Raw genomic sequence first — 25666 nt, forward strand, 5'->3', positions numbered from 1 at the left:
TCTGTAGTTCAGTGCTACTTTACCATCTGAACTGCTGTACCTTTTGTCCCTCATATGCAAGTACAAACCTCCAGTGTTCAGGTATTCAGAGCCCGCAGGAGGATGCACAAATCCCAGCAAACTGAGGCAGGCGAAAGAAGAATCCCACTTCACACCAACTTTTCTATTAATATTAATTTATGTTAAATTATTTTGGGGATGCTTCATTACCTGGCAGTGACTTCTAGTTCAGGATGCACACAGCGGTAGCAGAAGCGAGGTGCCTCGTCGTGACTTCTATTCATAATACACCTGTATCTAAGTTGCCTCAAGTCAGCATAATAATGAGGTCGTTGTTGTTATTCAAACCAAATTGGAATATTAGATGGAGTCATGCAAATCTGGGATTATGCGATTTTCTTCTGTAAAGAAAATGTCATAAAAGAAGTTTCCAATTTGGTGTAAGAAATTGAAAACGGGGAGAGAAGACAGCGAGGCTGATCATAGATGATGGGGATAGAAAGCCGGGGAGGCTGCAAGGAGAGATGAATGTGAAGCAGATGAATAATGCTGAGCAGTGAGACGGCTGCGAGGCAACGAGGAGCTGTCGGTGTTGGTGATACAGAGCAGGGGACCCTTTTGAAATGAAATCATATGGAGCAGCAGATAAGAGCGAGTTGTGCCCGTACTTACATGAAGTCCCACTATGCACACAGTGAGGGATGAGCAGTGTGCATGCAGGAAGGCATCAGCTGTCAGCCTCGGGACCACACGTGGAAATGGAATGGGAGGCGGTGGGGGTTGGAGGGAGCAAATAGCAGTGCTGCAGCACTCCGTGCCTTCGTGCTCATGGCTGAAGGCTGCAGGGTCTGCCCATGGCAGGCCTGGTTTAACACGAGTCCTGGCCGTCGGGTCGCTGTGGCTGTGTTCATTAGGGGCCTCACGATGGCCGTGCCAGGCACACATGGGTGGACACACAGCCCTGCTTGGGTCACAGCCATCCCCTCACTGCTTCTGTTGTCCTTTCTTTCAGAGATCGACCAGGGGAGCTGCGGGGATCCCGGCATTCCGGCCTACGGCAGAAGAGAAGGGTCCACATTTCGCCACGGGGACAGTTTGAAGTTTGAGTGCCAGCCTGCCTTTGAGCTGAAGGGCCAGAAAACAATTACCTGCCAAAAGAGTAGCCAGTGGTCTGCTCAGAAACCTGTCTGTGTTTGTAAGTCAGTGAGAGGAGACGGCTCCGAGATGCTTTCAGTGCGTGGTGAGGCGGTGATGTTGGTGCTGTCTGTGAGCCGTGCTGGGGTGGCAGAGCTGCAGGCAGTGGTGGCTCAGTGCTCCCAGCAGGGCAGGGACTGGGGACAGCACCCACAGACACAGCCCTGTGCACCCACAGACACAGCCCTGTGCACCCACAGGCACAGCCCTGTGCACCCGCTGCCCTCCCAGCATTTGCAGCTTGGTTCTGGAGAGAAAGAAGCACTTCTTGTAGCTGAGATGGGGCGTCGACAACGAAATTTAAGATCTACTGAGTTAAATTCTATTTTTGGCTGTTTAATTTTCTTTCATTATATCTGACGATATTCAGGCTCCCTGCTGCTGGACCTCAATTTTTAATTTGTTGCATGAGTTCTCAGCAGAAGTAGGATATTGTGCTCTCAGTAGTGACTAAGGGTAACGTTTCCAGATGCAAATGGGTGTTATGTGCACAGTCCCTATTGGGTTTTAATGGGCTCGCATCCTTTGAAGATACACTGGGCAGTCTGCATTACCGTAGTGACTGAACCTTCATGTTTTATTTGAGCTTTACCAAAACTCACAAAAATATCTGTATTTTCTGTGACTGATGACAAGCAAACTCTTTGTTTCATCTCTACTTACGTGGCTCTGCTAGATTGTGTTACTTTGGACAAATGCTGTGCTCTCGTGGGATGAGACTGAATCTAACTAAAAACCATAGGGAATGAAAATTCAATTGAGCAACAGACAAAAGGACAGAAACGTGGGGAGAAGGAGGATAGTGAGCAGAAATGTGGATTTTTAGAAGTGTGTTCTCCATGCGTGGAAATGCACCAGGATTAGACACTGCAGTGTAAAACGCTCACTTGTAGCATGGCAGAACGTGGTCTGTGCCAATGGTATCATGCAGCCAGTGGGGGGATTGAACTCTATTGCTGCAGAGCTGGATCTGGGTTCTTTGGGGGCTGCAGGGGCTCAGCATCCCCTCTCTGGGCAGTTGTGGGCATCAGTTTTCAAGTGAGCGCCTTTCTTTGCAAACTGTGGTTGGACCTCTGAGTATTTCTGTACATCTGTTTGGGGAAGGGAAGCAATTACCATTGGAGCTTTTGCGTTTCCAGATGCCATGGCTTTCTTCCTACTTGGTATTCTTAATAAGCAAGCAGCTAGAGATGCTGAGGAGGAAAATGGAATTTCCTGGGGTGTCTTAGAAGTGGAGGTGTCAGGGCATTGCTGTGCTTCGCTTCAGAAGGTTTTACTGCTTTCCCAGGAGATGAATTCATAAAAACAGCTGGTAGTTTGGCTGAAGTTCCTGCTGATAGTTTGTGGTGAGACCAAACCTGTTGTTCGTACCGGGGGTGAGGTGATGTTCTCATAGTAGCAGTAGGACAGACTTCCCAGCAAAGCAGGATTGTATTTTTTCTGTAGATAGATACTGAAAGAGGGCATCAAATCAAATTCCAATTGCCAACAATCAGCAGCGTAGTAAAGGCATACATTTTTTAGTTAAGAAACAGTCACTGCATTCTGTTCTCTGTGACCCTCAGAATACTGGATATCCATGAATCAATGTGGCAACATGCAGGTCGTGGGGAAAGTATTCTATTGCTTTCTTATACCTTTGCTCCTCTACCTTCAAGTTTACTTATTCTAGATAGTGTCATACTGGTGTTCATGAATCAGAAGAGGTGGCATGACAAAATGTGTATCCTGGCATGAAATCTGTAGTGGAATTAGTGACAACTCTCTGTAAATGTTTGGAGACCATTAAGTGTATTGGGTATCAGGCAGGAAAATAAGGTAACCTGATTTATGTGCTGCTGGTTGGGATATGCAAACAATTCAGTGCTTCTGATACTGCCTGCAAACGCATGACAAATGCAGAAGATTAAACAGCATGCCACGGTGCATCCTGCTGTCCTGAGCAAGTGATTTGTGAGCAGACAATTTATTGTGGAGAGCTCATTTCCTGGGGCTGTGATGACAAAGCAACACAAAGCATTTAAGTCATGCGTTGGCTTATTGTGACGAATTCTTAATTTGTGACTCTGTGTGATAACAGCACCTCCATCTTCATCCTCTGTGTTGTCACTGCGTCCCTTAACTGCTCAGGGTGAGTATGTAGGTCACTGGAAGAACCTTGCAAGACTCCTTGATGCACGTCCTTTCCAAACCCTTATTAAGCAAGGAATCCCTGGTCCTGCTGTGTGGGTTTGGATCAATGATCTGAGATACTCAGATCACTGTGGTCTGAGAACTTCTGACTCCACATCCGTAGTGCATCATCCATCCATAGGTGCACTCTGGGTTTGGGCTCTGCTTCCTGTGCTTCTCTGGGTCGGTGCTGTGTGCATACTGAAGACCTTTCCTTCTTTCTCTTTTTCCCTGTTCTGCACGTGTTCTAGAGCTCAAATCAGGTTTGTAGTCCCTGCCTTTTTAAAATTACAGAGCTATTCTATCTACTGGGGCTAAGGCAGTTCTCATACCCCAGGGTAACCCAATTGCTTTCTTACTGAGCCACGTTTGGTTTTCTTGAAGTCGTGAGGGACAGCAAAATGGGCGTAGGAGGTGTCATGTGGATAAATGTTGCCTGCGGGAAATGGTTGCACTGCTCAGATGAAGTTCCTGCTCTGATGATAGGAACTTGCAAGGGATGTAATATTCAAGCTGAAGTTTTCAGTTACGTGTGGCTGAGGAGGTTATAAAGTTTACAAATGGGGAACCAGCCCATAATTTCAGCTATTGGAAGAGCTGTGGGTTGTTCAGATGTTGCAGTGAGAATGATGATAGAAGTCAGGACTGATGCAGTCAGGAGCTGGGTGTTGTGATAGCAGCATAGCTTCCGAATAGTGGCTGCAATTGCTGTTTGAACCTCCTCATGTATAGTAGGGCAAAACTCATTTTCTGAACGTTATGTGAAATATTGCAGTGGAAAGCATTGCTACAAAGCATTTTATGTGACCAAAATCTGTTTCCTCAGTAAGGAGAGGAAGAGCTGCCATCCCTGCTGCTCTTTGTCTCTCAGCTCTCCACCTATGGACCCTGCAAGTGTTTTAATGTAAAACACAGAGAAAGAAAACAGTGTGGATTATGATGGTGATGTGCTGAGCAAACTTGGGGTGAAGGTCTCTGTAGTGAACCAAAGGGTGTTTGGTTGGTGTTGCTTTGGGGCTCCATGAAGGCAGGGAATAAGTGTCTGTGTGTCTATGTGTCTGTGTGTCTATGTGTCTGTGTGTCTGTGTGTCTGTGTGTCTGTGTTTAAATGGAAGTTTATAGGTTGGGCTGTGCTGTTCCAGGCTGTTTTCACAGCTTTCTGAGGCTCTCTGACCATCCTGTAGCCCACAGTCCCATCCTTCACACAGAAGTGCAGTGGCAGCACAGCCACCTCCAAAGGCATTGGGAAGCTGTGCACTTTTCCAGGCTTTCCAAACATCTGATCCTTCAATAGCAATATAAAATCTACCTCCTTAGCTGTTTTGCTGATCCTCTCTCTGTGTGTGATACCTGCTGCATAACCTGGGCTCCTCTTTGCACAGAGCACAGGTTGCAGTTTGCAGCAGAGGAGCAAACCTTTGGTGTCTGCTGCCTGCTGTAAGCATTTGGGTTTTGTCTGCAGAAATGCAAAGGGCTGTTGATGTTTTCCCAGCAGTGTACTGAACAGAGCTGTGTCACTTCATATCACTTGATAAGGTTTCCATTTAGCTCTAAATTAAATTGTCAATTGGTTGTTATTTTTTTTCTTTCTTTCTTTCTCTTTGTATTCTTTTCCTGCCCACCTTTGCAGTACCCTATGGTGCCATCTTCTTGTGAAGTGTAATTTGCAGAACAGTGTGTTTCAGGTTAGCAGTGCTAAAAGCATAGTTTGCCTTTTAAAAACAATAGATTTTAACACTGAGAGCAGTTAACCCTTGGAGCAGTGCAGTGATGGGTTCTCCATCCTTGAGCGCTGAGTTGAGATGGGTTAATCCTTTCTGGATGCCCACAGGAAGTAAGAATTGCTTTGCAGTCTGTATTAAGGAGGTGGGTGGATAAGATGAGCAGAATGATTCTTTTATTGCCCAATTATTCTTTGATTTGAAATTCTAGAGAATTTTCTGTTAAAGGAATTGAGACTTTTTCATCCCAAAGGAAGGTTTCATAGACTGTTCCGAACTGTAGTGCAGGTTCCCATTCTTGCAGTGAAACCCAATGCAGTTGTGTTCTTCATATTTCAGTTTTATTCTTAATTCCTCTTTATGCAGTGCTGCTGCAGCAGTGTGCGTTGCCTCACAGTGTGCTCCACCCTCCTGCTGTAAGCAGGTTTTATTTCTCTGGTTAACGTTGGGCTTGTTTATCTGCTGGGAGATGCAGTTGCTCATAGTAGATTTTGGAAAAAGTGCAGGGATTGTTTTTATTTCCAAGCTGTTTTACCATGTACTTTTGTTTGCTTTTGTTTTTCTAATTGATGCTTTTATGAAGGACCCTGATACAATGATCCTGAAATGATAAGGGATGCTCCAGTTGCCTCTGCCAGACAAGTTGGGAGAGGAGCTGCTGGGTCACCTCATCCTACCGTGATGTTTGCTCTCATTTCAGCAAAGCAGTGCTCACTCTCTGGGTTTGTGCAGCTCAGAACCCACCAGGGAAAGGTCCTGCTGCCCACTGAGATGGCTCATAGCTTTGCACAGATGTGCATCTTTTAGGACCCATTAATGCCTTCTGCTCGCCATTAACCTCAGCAGGGTTCAAAGAAGCAAATCTGCTGAGATGCTCTGTATCTACAGCCGTTCCCCTGAGCCACTGAGTCCCATTCTTTCTGCAGCAGTAGGTGAAGCAAATTAAATGAAAGTAGGATTACTGTGATCTCTGTATACATGAGGGATTTGTAGCTTTTGTTAAGAACCTTGTTTCACGTTTGCAGCCATGTAAGACCATTCTGCTCTTAAAGTTAAGCAGGTCACGTTCCCTCAAAGTCCTGCTTCTGCAATGCAGGCCCAGTTTATCAAAGCACTGAGATTTAAATTCTTGCCTAAGCAGACATACATGTTTAAGTGCTGTGCTGGACAGAAATGCACTTTAACACCTTAATTACAGCGAATGGCATTCTTGTTGTCTCCCGCTCTCCCCATCCATTGTTTTGCTGTAGCCTATATGAGAATTTTCCTTTTCTCCTCTCCCCTCTTGGGAGCTCCTGCTTCTGCTCTTCTTGGAGAGTTGTGTCAGAGAAGCTGCATGTTTTCCACGGGACGGTGCTCACTTTGGCCGTTCTGTTTCCATCTGAAAGCCAAGCTCCACCTGGGTCCAACCAGAGCCTGCTTTCTTCCTTGGTCACTAGGATCTGTTAGTGGCTGAAGAGCCAGAAGCACAAGCATCCTGCTGTGCCTGCCGCTCTGTGCCTTCTCCTGGTATCTGGTAGGGACCTGGGGAGCTTTCTTTTGTGCTGCCATCCTGTTTTAGCAGCGACGCTCTATCATGAGGCTGCTGCGTTTCTGTGCTTTCAGCCTGAAAGCTGAGCCTGCTGACTGCTGGGCTGGTGATGCTCCAGCAGCACAGCGGGCTCTCCAGCTGCAGCGGGATGCTCACAGCGCAGCAGCCTGCACGTGGCAGAGCCTGGCCCCAGCTGTGCTCATCTCTCATCAGGAGGATGCACTTCATTGGGCTGTCTCTCCGTGCTTGTTGTTTTCCTGATGGAGCCAGTGGAGCTGTTACCCTGATAAGGTTCCATGCTGGTGCAAATGAGCTGTCCTGTGCCAAGGCATCTGTCCATATTCCTGACTGCAGTTCACAGCGTGATGTATTGTCTTTCTTCACGTGAGTCCGAGTCTGAAATTACACTTACTGATTTTTATCAGCATGGAGGTCATCTTTATCTCCTTCTCCTTCTTCTATACCCAGAAAACAGGAGTTGCATGTGGGTTATGTTGCTGCCTTTAATTTAGTCTGCAGAGAAGTTTCCTCGTGTCTGCCTTGTTTGATGTTAATATTTTACGTGCGGGGTTGATGTTTGGGAAAGCTGCAACTGGGACATTTCCAGTTTGCAGGTGGAGTTGATGTATGCATCTATAAGGCTCAGGGTGTTGCTTCCCACACAGCTCACCTTGCAGTCTGTCACTGCTGTGCAGCCACCACCACCCGTGCTGCAGCTGCACACACGCAGAGCCCTTCCTTGTCTTGCAGCAGCTGCCCTTCAGGCACTCTGTGTGCAGAGATGTGAGGTTTGTGGAGGCAGACCCACGTCCTGCAGCCAAACGGCCCAGTGCTGCTCAGCATCTCCCAGTAAGCTGAATAGCTTTCTTTGTTCCCAATAACCTGGTTGCTGCTCCTGTGTCGATTGGGTAGAAACGACACCTGCTTTGGCATTGTAGTTCCCTGCCACATTCACATTGTCTTGTGTGTCATCTATTTTAAGTGTGCTGCTGATATTTTTCACATGTTCTGGTGCCCAGAGCTTGCCCATTTCTCTTGCTTTTCAGCATACCTGCTTTCCTGCCCTTGGCCAACACACTGGCAGTGACAGCTCCTCCATCAGAGCGAGCTGGGGAGCTTGTTGCTCTGCAATACAGAAATGTTCTGGTTAATATTTGCTTCAGACTCTGTTCCCTCACCTCCCACTGGCCCTGCTGGTGCTTCAGGGTTGAAGAAGGAGAATGCATTGTGATGCAGATGTGTTTACTGAAGGAGTAGCTACAGAAAAAGGAAAATGCAAAAAGTAAAGCACTTTGCTTCACAGCTGGAACCAGTGCCCTGAGCTTCCAGCCCTGTTAGCTATTGGGGACGTGTGCTTCTCAACGTGAGCCATCAGTTATTAACCAGGCTCCTGCTGAGGTCCTGTTTTTCCAGTCCATCATCAACTTATGCCTCAAGGAGGGAGCTACTTAAAAACAAAACGCAAAGCAGAAAGTATGTTCCTGTCTTCAGGCTCTGTCCCAAGTGGTCACAGACTGTGGGAATGATATCCGAAAGCTGAGAGAGAAGTTGGGATTTTTGTGCTGTTTCCATGGAGACTGAACTCATTACAGCGATTCCCTGCTTTGTTTTCAGCTCCTGAACCTGTTGCTTTTCCCCCTTCCATCCGCTGCAAGTGTGTGCTCTCCCCAGCATCAGCCCAGGGTTCTCATGGCAGGATGAGAGCAGCCATCAGCTTCTGAAGGCAGAGAGAAGCAAGTTGTGCTCAGAATGACCAGACAGTGCAGAAATAGCTCCAGGCTGAAAGCACAGAAACAAGCAGCTGTGCTGGAGAATAATTGCCAGATAGGCTTTGTGTTGTGCTGAGCATTGCTCCTGGGACCGTGGGGCAGAGCCCTCCGTGCACAGCCACGCATCCCTCGGCTTTCAGAACAAGAAACAGTGAGAGCTTCTTCACTTTCTTACTGCTCTGAAGAAAGGCAGAATGTTGACAGTTTGCAGTGATGTGAATAAACACCTGACACTCATCCATTAATGATGTGGGTCTCATTGGCTTTCTTAGGCAGTCCGCTGTTTGAGTTCTGCCATGATTTATTCTGCTGTATTTAATAACAGCATTTTTCTAATTGCTTTTGCCTTACTTCCTCAGTAATAGTAATTGATAAAGGTCAGTATAAATTTGAACCTGCGCTGCGCACATAATGAAATGCGCTCTCATCACATTTAAGAATAACGGTAATAAATATTAATTTAGATCTCTTCGCTCGAGGCCACGGGGCTGCAGGTATTCCTCACTCAGTGCTGCTGACGGATGGGCTGTGGGCAGCACCGCTGACCTCCGTGTGTCTGTCAGGGCCCCACAGCTCCTGGTTGTCACAGATGCTCAGAGCAGCATGAGGCAGGTAATGCTCAGCTGCCTTCCACCTTTCCTGGCCGCTGTCATCTTTGTTCTGATGGCACTTCTCGGTGTCCTTGATGTCCTGTTTGACAGCTGCTGTGTCTGGCTGGGTTGCAAAGCGTTTGGGTAAAGCAGGGAGGCTGAAGTGGGATCACACCCCTCCACGCCAACCCCCTCCTCCCCTTTATCCCAAAGAAGAAACCTCTTCCTGAAATAAATCCGTGACGCCTTCGTGTGGCAGATAGCTTTGGTAATGAGCCTGGTGCACTGGCCATCCCTTAGGGCGAGCTGCCGTCAGGGCTGGTGGTCCTCCAGGGCTGAGTGCCCCCCAGCAGGAGTGGGGATGTGGGATCCATGGGGTCCTGCCTCATCCCAGCTGCAGCTCAGCTCTCTGCTGCACTCAGTGCTGTACAGAGCATCAGAAGTGTGACGTGCTTCCCTGCTGTGCAGGCGTGTGGGGCGTTGGGGCTGTTATTTTTTGAATCTGCCATTTTCTGTTATCTGACAAAGGTTAATTTTCTGTTCTTCTCTCTCTGCTCTTCTCTCTTTTGTCGACGAGTTCTTTGTTGTTATTTCCAAGCTCTGTGCCACAACCGCAGCACCGGCACTGCTGATGGCTCTGTGATGCTGTGCATCCCATGGATGCTGATTTACCACTTTGGACTTAAAAACTTGCAGGAGAAACCTCACACCTGCGAGGAGCTCCTCTTGCTCTCATCTTTGTGTGTGTGACTGCATTTATTTGCAATAAGTTCTTGTTGGCAGATTATACCGAGCTTACGCTGACAGAATTATTTGACAGCATCCCTTGATATTTCAGCACGGAGCCAAAATCCTGAGGATATTTTGCAGTTTGCGTTCACTTTAATCTGTTCCCTTTGTTGCTGAGAGCAGGAAATGGATTGTGTAGCTTTTAGCCTTGATAACGTCACGGTAACGTCCATCCTATTTGATCCGAAACCATTAAGTGCTGAAGGAAGATGGAGGGAAAATAATAGAAGGAGGGTGAGCACTGAACCAAAGAACTGTATAAATGCCAAACTGAAACCAATCTTATCCTCCGTGCTATGTCCTTTTGCCAGGAATTAGTGAGATCTGTGTTCCAAGTAATGGGTTTTACCCCAGGGGTGTGTGGTAGGGGGAAGAAGATGAGCAAAGCGTACGTACGTAAGGTATAAAGAACACTGAGTAGGGACATGCAGCCTTGGTTGTTCAAATTAATGGACCTTGTCCTGCTGAAATACAGTATATATTGAAAACTCCTGGGACGTAAAGTTGTTTTTTCCATACGCACTCTTCCCCTCAACTTCAGTTTAAGACTGCTTTTAATGATTCCCATGGGAATGGCGGTCTGGTTGGATGCCTCCTTTTGGTGGCCCAGCAGAAGTCAGTGATTGGTTTGCAATGGGAAGGAGCTGCAGGTCAATGCTGGCCTGGGGCTGCCTGAGCTCCCGCAGCCAGGGCAGCACCTGCGGGTCCTGGGATGGCAGCTGCTGTCAGCTGTGCTGAGCTGTGCTCACAGCAGGAGCCATTGCTGCTTCTGAAGCTGATGTTCTTATTTGGCAGCGGCTGCAGATCCACACGGGATTCTGCAGGAGGATTTTCCGCTGGGATATGCAGGAGAATTCACCTGCAAAATACCAAATCCCTGCTTTTCTGAGTGGCACCTTCTTTGTGGAGTAAAACCAACCCGTTCCATTGGCACAACACCTGTGCAGACATCCAGGCAGTGCTGCACACTTCAGCCCAAACCAGGGACTGGGGGCCGCTTTGAAGTCACTTCTTCCCCATGCAAATAAATCACTGACAAGCAGCAGTGAATGGAGCACTGAGCCCTTCCTTTGTGTAACCGCTCCTCAGGAGCCGTGTTGGGAGTCTGCAGGAATCACTGAGCTCGGGGGACACCTGGGGAACATGACAGCAATGTGTGGGAGCATCGTGCTGCCTGAGTGATGCTGATTTCTCATTGCAGTTTCCTGCTTTTTCAACTTCACCACCCCGTCTGGGATCGTGCTGTCGCCGAATTACCCTGAAGAGTATGGAAGCAGCTTGCACTGCGTTTGGTTGATTATAGCTAAACCTGAGAGCAGAATTCATTTGGCTTTCAATGATTTTGACGTGGAGCCTCAGTTTGATTTCCTAGCCGTGAAGGACGGCGGCACTGCGGAGTCTCCAGTGCTGGGCACCTTCTCAGGAAGCCAAATCCCCTCCTCGCTGACCAGCAGCGGCCACGTCGCCAGGCTGGAGTTCCAGACTGATCACTCCATGGAGAAGAGAGGCTTCAATATTACCTTCACCAGTAAGAGCTCGATCCTTTGCTTTTCGTTTCAAGCTCCAAATTCTCGTTGGGTGCCTATTGGCGAAATCCTGACCGTACCAAAATCATTGGAAATCCAGAGTGAGGCTGAAAACTGGGGATCGTGTCTGGTAACAGAGGGTTGGTTTCATGCTCAGAGCTGGTTGCACAAGTTTTGTCTGGCTGTGTTGTCCACCAGTAAATCGGGATTATCGGTCCATGGAGCATCCCATCAGCCTCCAGCTTGCCCTGTGCCAAGGGCTTTCTGCCTCCCCTCTGTCTGCATGCTGCTCACTGGGTGGACAGCAGATGCATCTGGTGGGGCCCAGATGGCTGAGTCCATCCATCAGCACTGTCATCGTTTGCTGACTCCCTATGCAGGGCTCTAAACACTGAAGGAAACCTGTTGCTCTGTGTTATATTCTAAAGCATTGGAACTTCCTCAGGGACTTGTGGCTTCACTTAAGTCCAGACTTCAAATCTCAGATGAATGCTATGGTAATTTTATCCTCGTATTGTCCTGCAATTTTCTAAGGAGCATTGTTAAACCTATTTGGCAGAACTGATAAATGTTTTTGTTATAATAGCCTTTAGTGGCACCACTAAATTAATAGCCTTTCCAGTTATGATTGCAAATCCTCTGTTTTAAAAAAAATAATAATAATAATTCAGAGGTCTTAAGAAATCCTTGGCCACATGGAGGAAGCTGAGGGCTCATCAGATGGAATAGCATCGTGGGGCAGAGCTGCATACCCAGGATTGAGCCCTGAGCTGTGAAGTCAGGAGCTCTCCTATGGATGCTGGCAGTGCAGAGGCAGTTTGGATCTGTCCGTATCCACACTGGGAGCTGTGGTTTTCCCTTCTGTGAAGATGTTTTTAAGGTAGTTTGTTGGTTTTTTTGCTATTGTAAATGACGCAGCTACACGTGAGTTTATGTCTTCTGACTGCTTGAGCTGCCAAAAGGGAACTGCTGAGCCTTTCTCAGGCACCTTGCTGTTCTTAGATAGGAGACAGGAGACAACATATTGCTACAAGTTCCAGGAGCACAAGACAGAGATTCAGCCCGTGTTTTCCCCTTCAGCAGTGTATAGTAACACGTTACTGTAAGGCAGAGGATGCTTTGTAGGGAATCCAGAACTGTGCTTGGCCAAATGCATTAAAGAAACGGATAGCATGTGGGTGTAATGAATCTGCAGGCTTTAATCTTTTATATATTGTTCATCTCGGAAGACCACCTCTGAGCCTGCGAAGATATAGTACATAATTATGCACTTAATGGGAAGTTAAGGCTGTGGGCTCGTTCTCTGATTGGCTGGCTGGCCTAGCTTTAGCTGCAGGAAAAGGGCAGTCCTTTAACCAGAGCAATGTGTCTCTGCAATTCCATCCTTAGCTTTGCAACACGTAGAAAGGTAATGGCTTCGTGTCCTTGCTTTTATCCCAGTAATGATGACAAGAAAGGCTGGGGACCATATGGCAGCAAATCACACAGTGTCCTTAATGGGTAACTTTCATCCCATCTATGTAGGTGCACTATCTATGTAGATCATATGCACTATGGTATTTTTAGATCTCTTTTTTTTAAAAAAAAATCTATCTCTATGTTGAGTATTTATGCATTTTCACATCGGAATGGTTGCTAAGGTGGGATGGGATGGGGTGGGATGGTTTGCACACTCATTTCTGGTCCCAGTTGCTGCACCGTGAGCAGGGTCAGCATTCCAAGGGCAATTGCCACCATAGAAATGGTGTGGAAATATGAATTCTTCACTTGTGGTCTGACCTGATTATTGTTAATCAATGAGGGGAAGCTCACTGTCCTCTCCTCTTTGCCTCTCAGCATTTAGGCACAACGAGTGCCCGGACCCCGGCGTGCCCGTGAATGGGAAGCGCTTTGGGGACAGCCTGCAGCTCGGCAGCTCCGTGTCCTTCCTTTGTGATGAGGGCTTCATCAGAACCCACGGCTCAGAGACCATCACCTGCATCCTGAAGGAAGGGAACGTGGTCTGGAACAACGCCGTGCTCAGATGTGAAGGTAAACTTTAGAGCTGGAAGTGCGTTCTTCCACTCAGCTTCTCAGTTGTGGCCATGATTTTGTTTTGGGAACCGTCTGCACAGAAGAGTTTGCTTAGAAGGGAGAACCAGTCACACGACAACCGATGAGCTCTGAGCTCAGTAGTTCTAATTTGTTTGTTGTTGTTGCAAAATGAATGATGGAGATGATTTTATTTGCTCAGCTCATCTGAAAACAGGTGCTTTTCTAATAACAATAATGGAACGCTTTGATTTACCGATGACTGAAAGCTTCCCTGCTCCTCTTGGCATGAAGGGAATTAAAGAACAGAGAATGGAAGACAGGTGGAGATACGTCTTCTGTCCTGATTTTTGGTGCATGTAAAATACATTATATAATATTTATGTAATGAAAGCAGCAAAAGGTGCAGATCTTCGCTGTGAGAAGTGAACTCATTGCTGCCATCATCCACACGCACACCTTCAGCGTGTCTCTTGCGGTGGTACATCAGTCCCTTCTAATTGATTCTGGCAATCAGGACCATAAATTGTGTCTGCATCTCCTTGCCATTACTGCCGTGATAGCCAGCGCAGAAATGGGGAAAATGAAATGCTTGAATTAAAGGCTTTATTACAGACTTCTGAGCTTTTTCGGAGTCTTTTAAATCTTCTATTATAGAAAAGAAATGGAAAAAATAAAATTGCTCATTAGAGGTGAAAAGTCTTCTGACACTGTGTTGTCAGAGGAGCGATGCCCTGCGCTGGTATTTACAGCACTTTGAATAACAGAACTGCTTTAATGCTGAGAAATCATTTTGGTAATTGGTCATGCATTGTTCAAATGGATGAGCAGCAGGAAGCACGCAATCCTGTCCATTGTCTTGGAAACTGAAATAAGAGGCATTGATTGTGTTCAATAAATTTTGTGGAGAGAGAAGCTGGACTTATGTTCTTGTATGATTTTTCTTTTACAAGCAGCTGACAATAAAATATCTGTAGATTTGATAGAGAGTGTCCTTTCCTATCACAAACAGGAGTATTTAAGTCTATGTATCTCTGAGTGCAGCGGGGAAACATACATTAAGTAATGCATTTCTAATCAGTGTTCGTCTTTGAAGGCTTTGAGAACATCAGACATTAATTGTGTTTTTCTCTCTGTGGTCACAGTGGTGATCTCTTTCACTCCCTCTTTGGTGTGCACTGAATTAAGTGTACATTTTAATCACCTTTTTAAACAAGGTGCGGATCCAAAGTAACGTTTATGACTTGAATAATTAATGGCAAAGAAAGACCTAAGAGTTGAGTTGAAAGATGCACAGAAGTCTTGACAAGAAATGACATAGCTTTGGGGCGTCTCGTTCAAAACTAATTGGTTAGGATCCAGTTGAGGTCAGCTGGCTTTTATTTGGCATCCTTCAGGTCAGCAGTGATGGTCTTAGGTCCAGATTTCTGTGGCATTTAGGATCACATCAATGGTGACGCTTCATAGCCCTCGTGCAGAGCTCACACTGGGCACACGCACCTGTCTGTGCTGTTGCATTTTGTAGAGGACAATCCGCAGCAATTTAAGGCTGTAGGATTTTGTTCCTCTGGTCCATCAGTGTCCTTTTTCGAGAAAAGATAATACTGTGCCTTCAGCTTCTGCTGCTGGCGCAAGGGACAGCAACGTGGAATAAATGCCACATCTTGTGATGTCCCTCGTGGCAGAAAAGACATGACTCAATTACCCGCAGATATGAAAGCCTTCCTGGCACCCGCGGCTGCTGAAATCCACACTGACCTTGCAGTTTCCTCGGGTTTATATCTAATGATGATTATTACACCCTGTCCGCTCGGAGCTGCTGCACAAGGTCAGGTGGAGCTGCACTTCATCAGCATGAACTTAAAAAGGCAATTTCTTGCAGCCTGGTTCTGGTTGGTTTTAACACCTGAGGAACAGCAGTGCATGAAAGCTATTGTGTGGCAGGGATGGGTCCCTGTGACCCTGCAGCAGTTTCTGTGCTGTTTGTCACCTGAATGCATCCTTTCCTCATTGCAGCTCCGTGCGGGGGCCACCTGACATCTCCCAGTGGCACCATCCTGTCCCCTGGCTGGCCTGGCTTCTACAAGGACTCCCTGAGCTGTGCATGGGTGATCGAGGCCCAACCAGGCTACCCCATCAAGATCACATTCGACAGGTGGGCATTTCTCCGAGGTTACCCAATTATCCTACATCCATATGCCTACGTGTTATCCCTTAGCCCGTGCTGCTTCCTCATCGTTAGAGCACATTCAGAATTACAACAAAGCAGAATTAGCAGCGCTGTTATTCTTTTTCACGGACATGTTCTTCTGTCTCTTGCAGGTTTAAGACGGAGGTGAATTATGACACCCTGGAGGTGCGAGATGGCCGGTCCTACTCTTCCCCACTGATAGGCGTCTATGATGGGACTCAGGTGCCCCAGTTCCTCATCAGTACCAGCAACTACCTTTACCTCCTCTTCACCACTGACAAAAGCCACTCTGACATTGGCTTTCAGATCCGATATGAAAGTAAGTGCAAGTTGTTCACGTAATTATGCCCTCTCCAGCAGCACAATGGACTCAATCAAAGACCCCTCGGACTTGCTTCTCCCCTTTGCCAGGCAGTTAGCACCACTGCCTTGATTCGAGAAGCCATTAAAAGTCAAGCAGCACTTTCTGCTTTTCAACCACCTTGATTGATTCGAATTTTTTTTTTTAATCTTTGTTTTAGCATCTACAGAATGTTATTAGAAAGAAAACAGGGTGTATTTTGGAATGAAGCAGAGCTCAGTTCCTCTGCCCGTTTCATCCCCTTGCCTTGGGGATAATCAGGAGCACTTTGGATGAGCTCAGAGCGAACTTTCCTTCCCCCACGTTAATAACTACACCTTGGCTTTGTTTGCCACAGCTGTGAAGCTCCAATCTGACCACTGCTTGGATCCTGGGATCCCCGTCAATGGGCAGCGCCATGGGAATGATTTCTATGTGGGAGCACTGGTGACATTCAGCTGTGACTCGGGCTACACCCTGAGTGACAACGAAGCCCTGGAGTGTGAGCCAAACTTCCAGTGGAGCAGACCACTGCCAAGCTGTGAGGGTAAGGAGTGCAGAAGAAAGCATCTGCAGGAGATGGCAAACACTGAGCTGCAAAGGCAGTGCAGCAGTTGGGAAATTTGCAGTGATGTTTGGTCTGTGTGCTCAGTTTGATTTTTGTGGGTTGGGCTTTGTTTGGACCTTCAGAAGAGCTGACTGTTTGTTGTCTTCTTTGCAGCTCTATGTGGAGGTTACATTCGTGGTTCCAGTGGTACTATCTTATCCCCAGGCTTTCCTGATTTTTATCCAAATAACTTGAACTGCACGTGGACAATAGAAACATCACATGGAAAAGGTGAGGAATTTTTAACTTACAGTGTTTTGGAGTTGGGCTTGGAACTGTTGGAGGATGGTCAGAAGGAGACCAGTGCTCAATCTCTTTGTCTCCAAGGCAGTGCTGTTGGTGTCCATGTGTTTGCCCAGTTGTCATTCTTGCCACCACTCAAACGTTGTGTCTGGACATGGCATAAATGTTTTTGTGGTCACATCTCTTACACTCTTTGAAACAGAGGACTAAGAGAGAAAGGTGGTCCTGCCCTTGGCACTACTGCAGTAATATTTGGTACTCAGTGGTACTGTCACCCAGAATGTTGTTTGCTGTGTTGAATCTAAATCTGTATAACATTTTACAGATAGAGAAGTGTAGGTGCATGGTAAATAATTTCCAGACATAGGACAGAATTCAGGCTGTCAGTTTCCAGGTCTGCCCTAGTTCTGCAGCTCTCATTTCTCCACTAGCTAGGACTGCTGGCAGCCTGGAGGCAATGCATGGGTCTGTTTAGTCCAATCTCCTGCACGGCACAAGCCAATTTTCTGTCTTGGAAGAAAAATTCAGGGAAGTGCATCACTGACAGTTAGAGAACAAATTTTATATGGAAAGAGGGGTGGTATTTGTCTCATAGAATCATAGAATAACCTGAGTTGGAGTGGGCCCACAAGGATCATTCATCGAGTCCAACTCTTGGACTCATCACGCAGTCAGAATGTTCTTGGGGTAAGCACCCAGGGTACAGCCTTTATGTAACTTTATGCACTGTTATGTAACTGTCTCATACTGGATATCAGCACAACGGGAGCTCTCATGAGCCAATTTTGCCATACCATTTGTATTACAGCAAATAAACTTGTCAATGAACAGCACAGTGCATTAAGGGAACCATCACATGCTGTGAAAACTATTCAGTTGAGTAGCAGCAATCCACTCTTCATTAATCCACTCTGCCTTGGATTCAGCTGTGTGACGAGGCACTGCATTATCCTGTTGCTAAGCTAAGCACAATGCAGCAAACTGACACTCTTTCGTATAAGAAAGTGTAACTCTGATGGCCTGTGCACTTTTTTTGGCTAATATCAGAAGAAAAGATCTTTTGATCAAACTAAGCAAGGCTTGAAGAACTGTGCATTTTCAGATAGTGGGGAAATGCCCACAGAAGTCTAGGAATTCTTTGTCCCCTGTGCAGCAGTACTGGAAACAGCACCTCCCATAGAGCAGTTTGGTGTCACTCAGTTCTAGATTGGCCAAAGAACTCAGCCCTGGGTCTGACCATCCAATACTGGGCAGTGTTTGCCTCAATTAGAGAAAATTAGGCTCAGTTTTAGTTGTGAAGGCACTGCTTGAGTGCAGGAAACCTCCAAATAAAGGAGGTTAGGGTGAGAGGAGAGGACACGCGAAGGATGCAGTTGTAATGAGGGGGCATGTGGGCAGGCTGCGTGTCAGGAGAACCTTCCTTCCAACTCGTGTAGTTCAGGGGCTGTTTATTTACCTCTGCCGTGGAACAAAGGAAGGAGTCCTTTCCTCTAAAGCTTTGTAAAACACAATGAAATACCTTTACCTGGGCTGCCCTGGTGGAAGTGTGCATACATATGTGTGCATTCGTACACGTTCTGTCTCTTGCAGAGGCATTCTGTTCTTAATGATCAATTTGCCCAGCCATTGCTATGCTCAGCTGCTGCGTTGCTTCTCCCAGCCCTCCTCAGTATTCCTGCAGTATTTCTGCTCGTTCCTCCAGTATGTCGACAGAATGATCCCAAGTCAGGGCAGCATCCACTGGAATTGAATGAATTTAGTTGCTGAAGAACAGAATGGGCTGTTAAAAAAGCACAACCAAAGCCCAGTCTTGGCTGACTTCATCTGCAGTGCAATTGCCAAATCTTCACAGTGTGCTTTGGCCTTGGCCTTCAGTTCCCTGGTCTTGGATACCACGGGGGCAACCAGTGGAGATCTGGGTAAATCTGGCACTGGTTCAGCCTAGGGTTGTTAACAGTTCTGCTCTGGCAGCTCTAACAGGCAGGGGAGGTGTTTGCATCACCCATTGCTGCTGTCCTTCACTCTTCTTGCTGTGAGTCCCCTTCTCCCATAAGATGGCTGAGTAGAGTTGGGGTTTTGCTTTGGCCATTTCTGCTGACCCGGTGGAACCACCTGCACCATAAAAGCTGACCTCAGGTTACTCACAGGTCTTTATGAGCTTCTTGCACGTGGGCAGCACGTGAATCCCCTGATTGAAGCACATTCATTGTTATAATAGTTGTTTTTATGTGACTGCAGACAGATTGACTTCATGGACACGTGGGCTGTATAATTTAGGTTTAAAAGCGGCTTAATTTTAAAGATGTTTAAATGCTTAAAAGGAGACTATTATTTTTCATCTTAGAACTTCGAAGTGATTTCTTTTCCCTATAATTTTTGTTGTTTCTTTTCCTGAGAATGGGCAAAAAAACCCTGCATTTACAGAGACATTTTGTGCCACAGTAAATTGTAGACCAGTGCAAAAATTAAATCAGAGTGGCAAACACTTTAAAATGAGTTTGTAATTAGCCCTTTTGGCTGCAGTTACCCAGCCCTTGGTGGGCTCTGCTGCTGGAGAGCCCCATGTGTGTGGTTGGGTTCGTTATCTCTGCAGCCCTGAAATTGGGAGCTGTTCTCCCAACCCCAGGCACTGAGCTCTGGTGGTGTTGGGGGGTGATATTTCTCTTCCTTAGATTGGGTTTTGTAAAGGCAAGGGTATAAATCTACTGTCAGTTGATAAACAAGAAACGCTTACAGCATTTTGTATTCCCTGCATCTCACCGAGATTTCACGCCAAAGCAGTTCATATCAGCTTTGAATCAATTGTACTGCTGGTATGGATAATAAACGTTTGGGAACGTTTAAAAGTTTCCTGCCTTTATGAAGTTCCACAGAGGGGAACAGATGAAGTAAACATTTTCTGCCAGGCTCCAGATAATGCTTACAAGGGATGTGCTGCTATGGAGATGTTACACGGCTGAGGTTCCCGTGAACCCCACGCCTTCCCAGCCTTGGCCATGGGGAGGGTTTATGTTGGTCACCCACCTCTGAGTCCTTCTGTCCTGGGAAGGAAACTGCTTGCAGTCCAAGAAACTGGATAGACGTAGGGACGAGTGGAATATTCATTTATCATTGGATGCTGACAAAAGTTCTGCTGGGATGAATACTAAAGCTCATGCTCCAGAGCTTAAATCAGTCTCTGGATTGATCGCATCCCAGTCTCCAAAATTAATGGGGAATGGGGAGCAAGGAGAAGATAATTCCTCTGATCCTTATTTACAGATTTCCTGCAAGCAGCTGATGCTGTACTTTGTCAGAGATGGGATGCAGAGCGAGACAGCCCTCGGGTCTCCCCAGGTTGGCAGTCTCTGTGCTGTTAATCATTGGCTTGAGTGTAAGAACTTGGTCATGCCACTGGGCGCTCCCAATGTGCGATCCGGCTGCGACTGATGGAGAGCAGATGACAGCACTTGTGTGTGCATGGAGGAGCCTCTCCCTGGAAAGCCCCATTGGGTTCAGGGCTTGTGAAGACTGTGAAGGGCATTGCAGCTCTGTAGAGCTCAAGGTGTTGATGTTACAGTGTTGGCATAGTGGGGGACAAAAGCCACGTGTGCATGAGGAACGTGGGCTTGTCGGTGAGTGATCTGGTGTCCTGCAGGGACCATCCCACCGTAGGAAGGTGCAGGAGGTCTCTGCAGTAGCACTGCTGGCAGAGATGCCTTCTGGAGGTGCTTTCCTGACCTTCGGTGTTGCCTTAAGTCCTGTTTTCTAGGTGTGAATTCCTTTCAGAACATGCTAAGTTTTGTTATTTTCAAGTCCTCACGGCTGCAGCTTTTGCTTTCTTTGCTGCCCATCTGAAGGTCAGCGCTGCTAAAACAAAGCACTCTGAGCTGCCAGGTTCCATCCTTACTGCTGCAGATCCATCCCTCAGGCGAGCCGTGCTGCCTGTTGCTAAGTTCCAGATGCACAGGAATGGAAGACCCCGAATGCCTTGCTCTGTTCTGGGCCCTGGGTACTTTTCCAATGTAAACGTGCCCTCTCTTTTCAGTACAGTTTTTCTTTTCCATTGGGCTGCTCTTAGTGGAAAACAGGAAAAAAGAGCCCGATGTCATCGCAAGGAGCGCAGCGGGCTTTGTTTCGAGGTGCTGCTGGTTCTCTCCTGCAGGCGTGTTCTTCACCTTTCATACCTTCCACCTGGAGAATGGCCATGATTACCTCCTCATCACCGAGAACTCCAGCTTTGCACAGCCCCTGAAGCAGCTCACCGGCTCCCGCCTGCCCGCCCCGCTCAGCGCAGGGCTCTTTGGGAACTTCTCTGCACAAATCCGCTTCATCTCAGACTTCTCCATGTCCTACGAGGGCTTCAACATCACCTTCTCAGGTAAGAGCAGAGGTGGACAGACTTCATTCTTCCCCTTTTCTTTATACTTTAGTGCACATCTTGGGACTAGGTTCCCATTGATTCACACGGTTGCAGTTCTTGGAACTGGATGCCCAAAGAGGCTGTGGGTGCCCCATCCCTGGAGGTGCTCATGGCCATGGATGGGCAGCCATCCCACAGCAGGGCTCTAAGGTCCCTTCCAACCCAACCCTTCTGTGATTGTATTCAGTTCTTCCACTGATAAATTGTACCGGAACTGTGTGTCCCAGGAAATATTCTCTTTACAGCCCTTTATGTCCATATGTAGCAGTTTTGTGCACCATGAGCCCCAGTGGTGACTGATTGGACCCCCTGGAATTATACCCCCCTGCTGGGGTGTTTGTTGCCCCCTCCCTCCTCGCCCAATGACTTTTCCTTCACTGTTTATGGGTGGAGTTTCAGCTCATTTTCTTGGGGTGTCCCCAAGAGGCCGTTCCTTATGCAGAACAGATCATCACACTTGTAAATAATGCCTTTGCTTGGGCAGTCTCTGGTTGAAGTCTGTCCTTAACCCTGATGTCCTATAAAAGACTGCTGAAATGTTGGCCTGTGCACACGTTTCACAAAGTGATGTCTTTGCTGCCTGAGTGCCCTGACAAGCAGCTCCATAAAACAACCAAGGAACGGACAAAAGCTCACTGGTATGGTTGCCATTCTCTTCTGTATCTCAGCACACTTTTCAGTCCCCCTGTTCTGCCTGCTGGTGAGGAAGGGCCATGACCAGTTATTTGGGGCTGGGTGCTGATGTGTTTGCAGTCTTTGAGGGACAGAGCTGCTGCCATAGATGCAGTTAAAACCTGCCGCACTTCAAACTGGTTCCCAGTGCCTTTGTTCTGTCCTCTGAAGTCAGGGATTTCCATGTGATACTCTGTGAAAACTAGACATAAAAATTCCAATTAACTTTCATTTTGATGGGGAAAAAAATGGCTTTTTGTCTGAACAAATTGCCTCACGTTGTCCTATTGTAACTGTTACTTTCAGTATTTTGGGACTTACTTCCTTTCTCAGAAAATGAAAATGGGAGTCAGTAATGTATTTTAGTTCTCTTTATTTATATAAGTACATACTTTGTATTTTGCAGCTCCGTTATTTGTTCAAAGATAACCCCCAAAAGAGGTTTCTTTTAAAATGGTTTGTGGCCAAAGGCATACATTTGGCTCTTCTCCATGATGCTACATGACCTTTCATTTAGTAGCAGCTTAAATGTTCTCTTGCATTCCCCAAGCAGGATGCTGTGTTCATTCATTTTCAGGATTAGTAATGTAGAGGCAACAGAAATCCCATCCGGATCAGTTCATCTTCATTGTGCAAAACCAGGGGGAGAATGACAAACCTCCATCATACTCTGCCACCACTGGTGTCACTTTCTGCTTTGGCTGGCAGCAGTGACAGAAAACGAGGCATGGTTTACATCAGTTGTCTGCTGGGAGCCTGAGGGCTGTGTTTTGAGAGCGAGACCCAGGTTCTGGTGTTCTTGGTCAAACAGGTCATACGCGGTGCACGGGCGCTTCTTTTTCAGTCCTTACCCACATCTGAATCACAACCCACAGGGCTTGGAGCGCTTTCGTTGGGGAGGATGGGGTACAAAGCATCACCGAGCCGTGCAATGAATGCCCATCTGTCTCTTATAGAGTACGACTTGGAGCCTTGCGATGAGCCGGAGGTCCCAGCCTACAGCATCAGGAAGGGGCTGCAGTTCGGCGTGGGCGACGTCCTCACCTTCTCCTGTTTCCCTGGGTACCGCCTGGAGGGCACAGCACGAATCACCTGCCTCGGGGGGAGACGGCGTGTGTGGAGTTCGCCTCTGCCAAGGTGTGTTGGTAGGTGGTCATGTGCTTTCATTTTGCTTGGCTGGTTGCACCGTGCTGGAGCGGTTAGAGGGGCAGGGAAGCGCGTGGTGTTATCCCAGGGAAACCTCCGGGTGGGGAGAGGGAGCTGGGATGAGCTTCAGCCCTGTAACTCTGTGTGGGGAAGGGGAAGGGTGGGCTGAAGGGCTGCAGCTCTCTCTTGGGTTGGAACACACAGTGCGTGGTGGTTTGGGGTCCTCAGAAGCTCTGTGTTGTGGCCCAGCGGGTGAGTCGCAACCTGGGGGAGCTCCAGCAGCCCTTTAGGGACAGGTTCTGTAAGGTCGTGTGGTTTTAGGGCCATCCGCCCTTTGAATCAGAGTGCTGTAAAACGTAATAGGGCGGAGATGAAGGCTGCTTCAGGGTGGGTGCTGGTAAGGAACACGCATTTCACCTCAGTGTGGTTCTCTCTTCCACCTTCAATTCCTCCACCTCCAACCACTGCAAGTTCTTTTTTGCAATCCCTCTTGCAGTTATTTGTACTAATAAATAAACGTGTGGGGAGAGGAGATGAGGAGGTCACCTGAAACACTGAGCCAATTGCTGGCTGTCATCCCTAATGCAGAGGGGCTGCGGGTTGAGCTGCCCACTGTGCCCTCTGAGCACAACAGAACAGGAGAACCAGTGTCACAGCAATAAAGCAGGAGGGAAGAAGGATTGCCAACGCCTCAGGCCTTTGCAGAAAGATGATTTAACACATTTCTGGGTTTGTTGTACAGTATAGTAAGTAGGAAAATATGCAGTGCTCTGCTTCTGCCTGGGTCACCCAGAGCAGCGTGGGGATGCGTGGAGGTGAGACAGGCCACATTCATACCTGCTGTCACTCCACAAAGCCTGCTAGGTGGATGTTCCTCACCTGTGGCCCCTGAGGGATGTTACAAAGAAGGCATCCCAGCAAGAGCCAGTCTACTTTCGCAGTCTGTTGAGCTTTGCTGTTGAGTCCTGTCATGCTGAGTGCATTTTCCAGCACTGTTTAATGCCTAGGTCACAGGGCTGCATCATCCTGCTGTGACAAGCAGCCTCTTCAGGGCATGAATAATAATCAGGTTGCAGAGAAAGCTCATCAGGGGAATAGAAATCAAAAAGCATCATAACACGGCTTTAAATCTGGTTTTCAGACGTCCCTAAATGGACACACGAGTTCCATGTGCCCAGATCTCTGCGGTAGCTGGCTTAGAGTTAGCATGCTGGTTAGCGATGATGGATCGGATTGCCTGTCTGGTGATCTGTGCACAGCTCTGCTGGCAGTTTTTTCCACAACGCCCCTGCTGCACACTCAGGCCTGTGTAAGGGTACAGCTGGAAACTGGAGACCTCCTTCCTATGGCTTACTAAGAGATCTGTTTTTGCTGGCAGCCCAGGCACATCCTATTCAGTTCCTGTTCTAGGGATGGATCTGGATAGAAACAAGAGCAGCTTATCCCTTCATCCCGCCCCTCTCTGCAGGTGAGGATGCTCTGTGCTGACCAGAATCAGGTCCTGCACGGTCACATCCCCAGCATCAGCCCTCAGGTACTCAGTGCTGCAGAGAACGTGGTCCTCCAGAGAAGAGGGGAGGAGAAAGTCACCTCCCAACAGCTTCCTCTCACCATGTTCACTGCTGCTTCCTTGCATTACTTTCCTGCTTGATTGGGAGGAGCAGCAGAGGTGGGAGAGGTGATGCAGAGAGCTGCATGTGCACTGCGCTGGTCTCCTGCAGTCCCAGCAGCTCTGTGTGCTGCATGAGGGACCCCAGGTAACCAAAAAGCTGCTCTCAGTTGGAGCACTTCTGTGCACAGAACGTCAGGGCTCAGAGGAGCAGGGAGACTGTGTTACAACTGAAAATCTATCAGGGTAAATAGGCTGAGAGAATGAAGGCTCATGGTTTGCTCACGTGAGAGCTCATCAGGGAGTAATGAGAAACCCTAAGCCCGGGGTGGCTGCAAAGCACATTGAGACATTTTGAGGGACTGCATGTAAACAGCAAGTGGGCTGCAGTGCTCTGAGCTGGAGTCAGGAGCACAGGCAAGACTGGGGCTGATGGCAATGGATGTCCTTGCAGGGGAGCATCCCTGCCATGCTGCTCTGCAAGCAGCTCATTCAGCTCTATGTGAGAGCTGTGAACTTTGCTTCCTCCCTCTGCTGCCAGCAGGTAAGAGCTGTTCTCATGTTGCTCCGTGAGCTCTGGGATTGCTCAGTGCTATCACAGTGGTGCTGTTGCCTGTCCTCAGGGGCACTGGGATGTCTGTTGGCTGCGTCGTGTGGGGCAGACATGTCCATAGCAGTCCTGTTGTACACAACGTGGCACGTTCATATGGGAGAGAGAGAGAGCAATTAAAACACATAAAGCAGAGAGGTGAATGTTGGTGTATAGGGTTCCCACATCAGCATCTCCTCGTCTGTCTCCAACCCTTTGTCTTTGGAACATGAAGGGTCAGTTGTGTCTGTGCTGCAGCCCCCTATGAGGCGTAGAGGACACATTGGGAGGAAACAGATGTATGTAAATCAGTCACTTTCTGAGACTGAGGGGCAAAAGGATTTCTGGTTTTCTCTCTTTTTCTAATGGGAGTGGATGTAATTGTCAGCTGCAGAGCTGGGAGGGAAAAAATGTGGGATGTGAAAGATGAGAGGTCCTTTAAAATACTGCCAAATGTGAACTGAACGGCCAAGGTCAGAATTAACAGCCAATAAGAGAAACATCACTTTTTCCCCTCTTACGTTTCACAAGATGATTTTTGGGA

The 25666-nt window shown here is 47.6% G+C and overlaps 1 protein-coding gene across 1 annotated transcript in view; it reads left to right on the forward strand.

Moving 5' to 3' along the window:
• Positions 1-924: 924 nt before the first annotated feature.
• Positions 925-25666, forward strand: part of LOC100542920 (CUB and sushi domain-containing protein 2) — a 63870-nt gene continuing 39128 nt past the window's right edge. Inside the window, exons 1-9 of the mRNA XM_031556775.1 lie at positions 925-1195; positions 10968-11294; positions 13129-13323; positions 15340-15478; positions 15646-15833; positions 16213-16401; positions 16576-16692; positions 20849-21064; positions 22735-22923. Coding sequence (XP_031412635.1) covers positions 925-1195; positions 10968-11294; positions 13129-13323; positions 15340-15478; positions 15646-15833; positions 16213-16401; positions 16576-16692; positions 20849-21064; positions 22735-22923 — 1831 coding nt within the window. The remainder of the gene's footprint in view (positions 1196-10967; positions 11295-13128; positions 13324-15339; positions 15479-15645; positions 15834-16212; positions 16402-16575; positions 16693-20848; positions 21065-22734; positions 22924-25666) is intronic.

This window comes from Meleagris gallopavo, chromosome 25 (genome assembly GCF_000146605.3).
Source record: "Meleagris gallopavo isolate NT-WF06-2002-E0010 breed Aviagen turkey brand Nicholas breeding stock chromosome 25, Turkey_5.1, whole genome shotgun sequence".
NCBI lineage: Eukaryota > Metazoa > Chordata > Aves > Galliformes > Phasianidae > Meleagris > Meleagris gallopavo.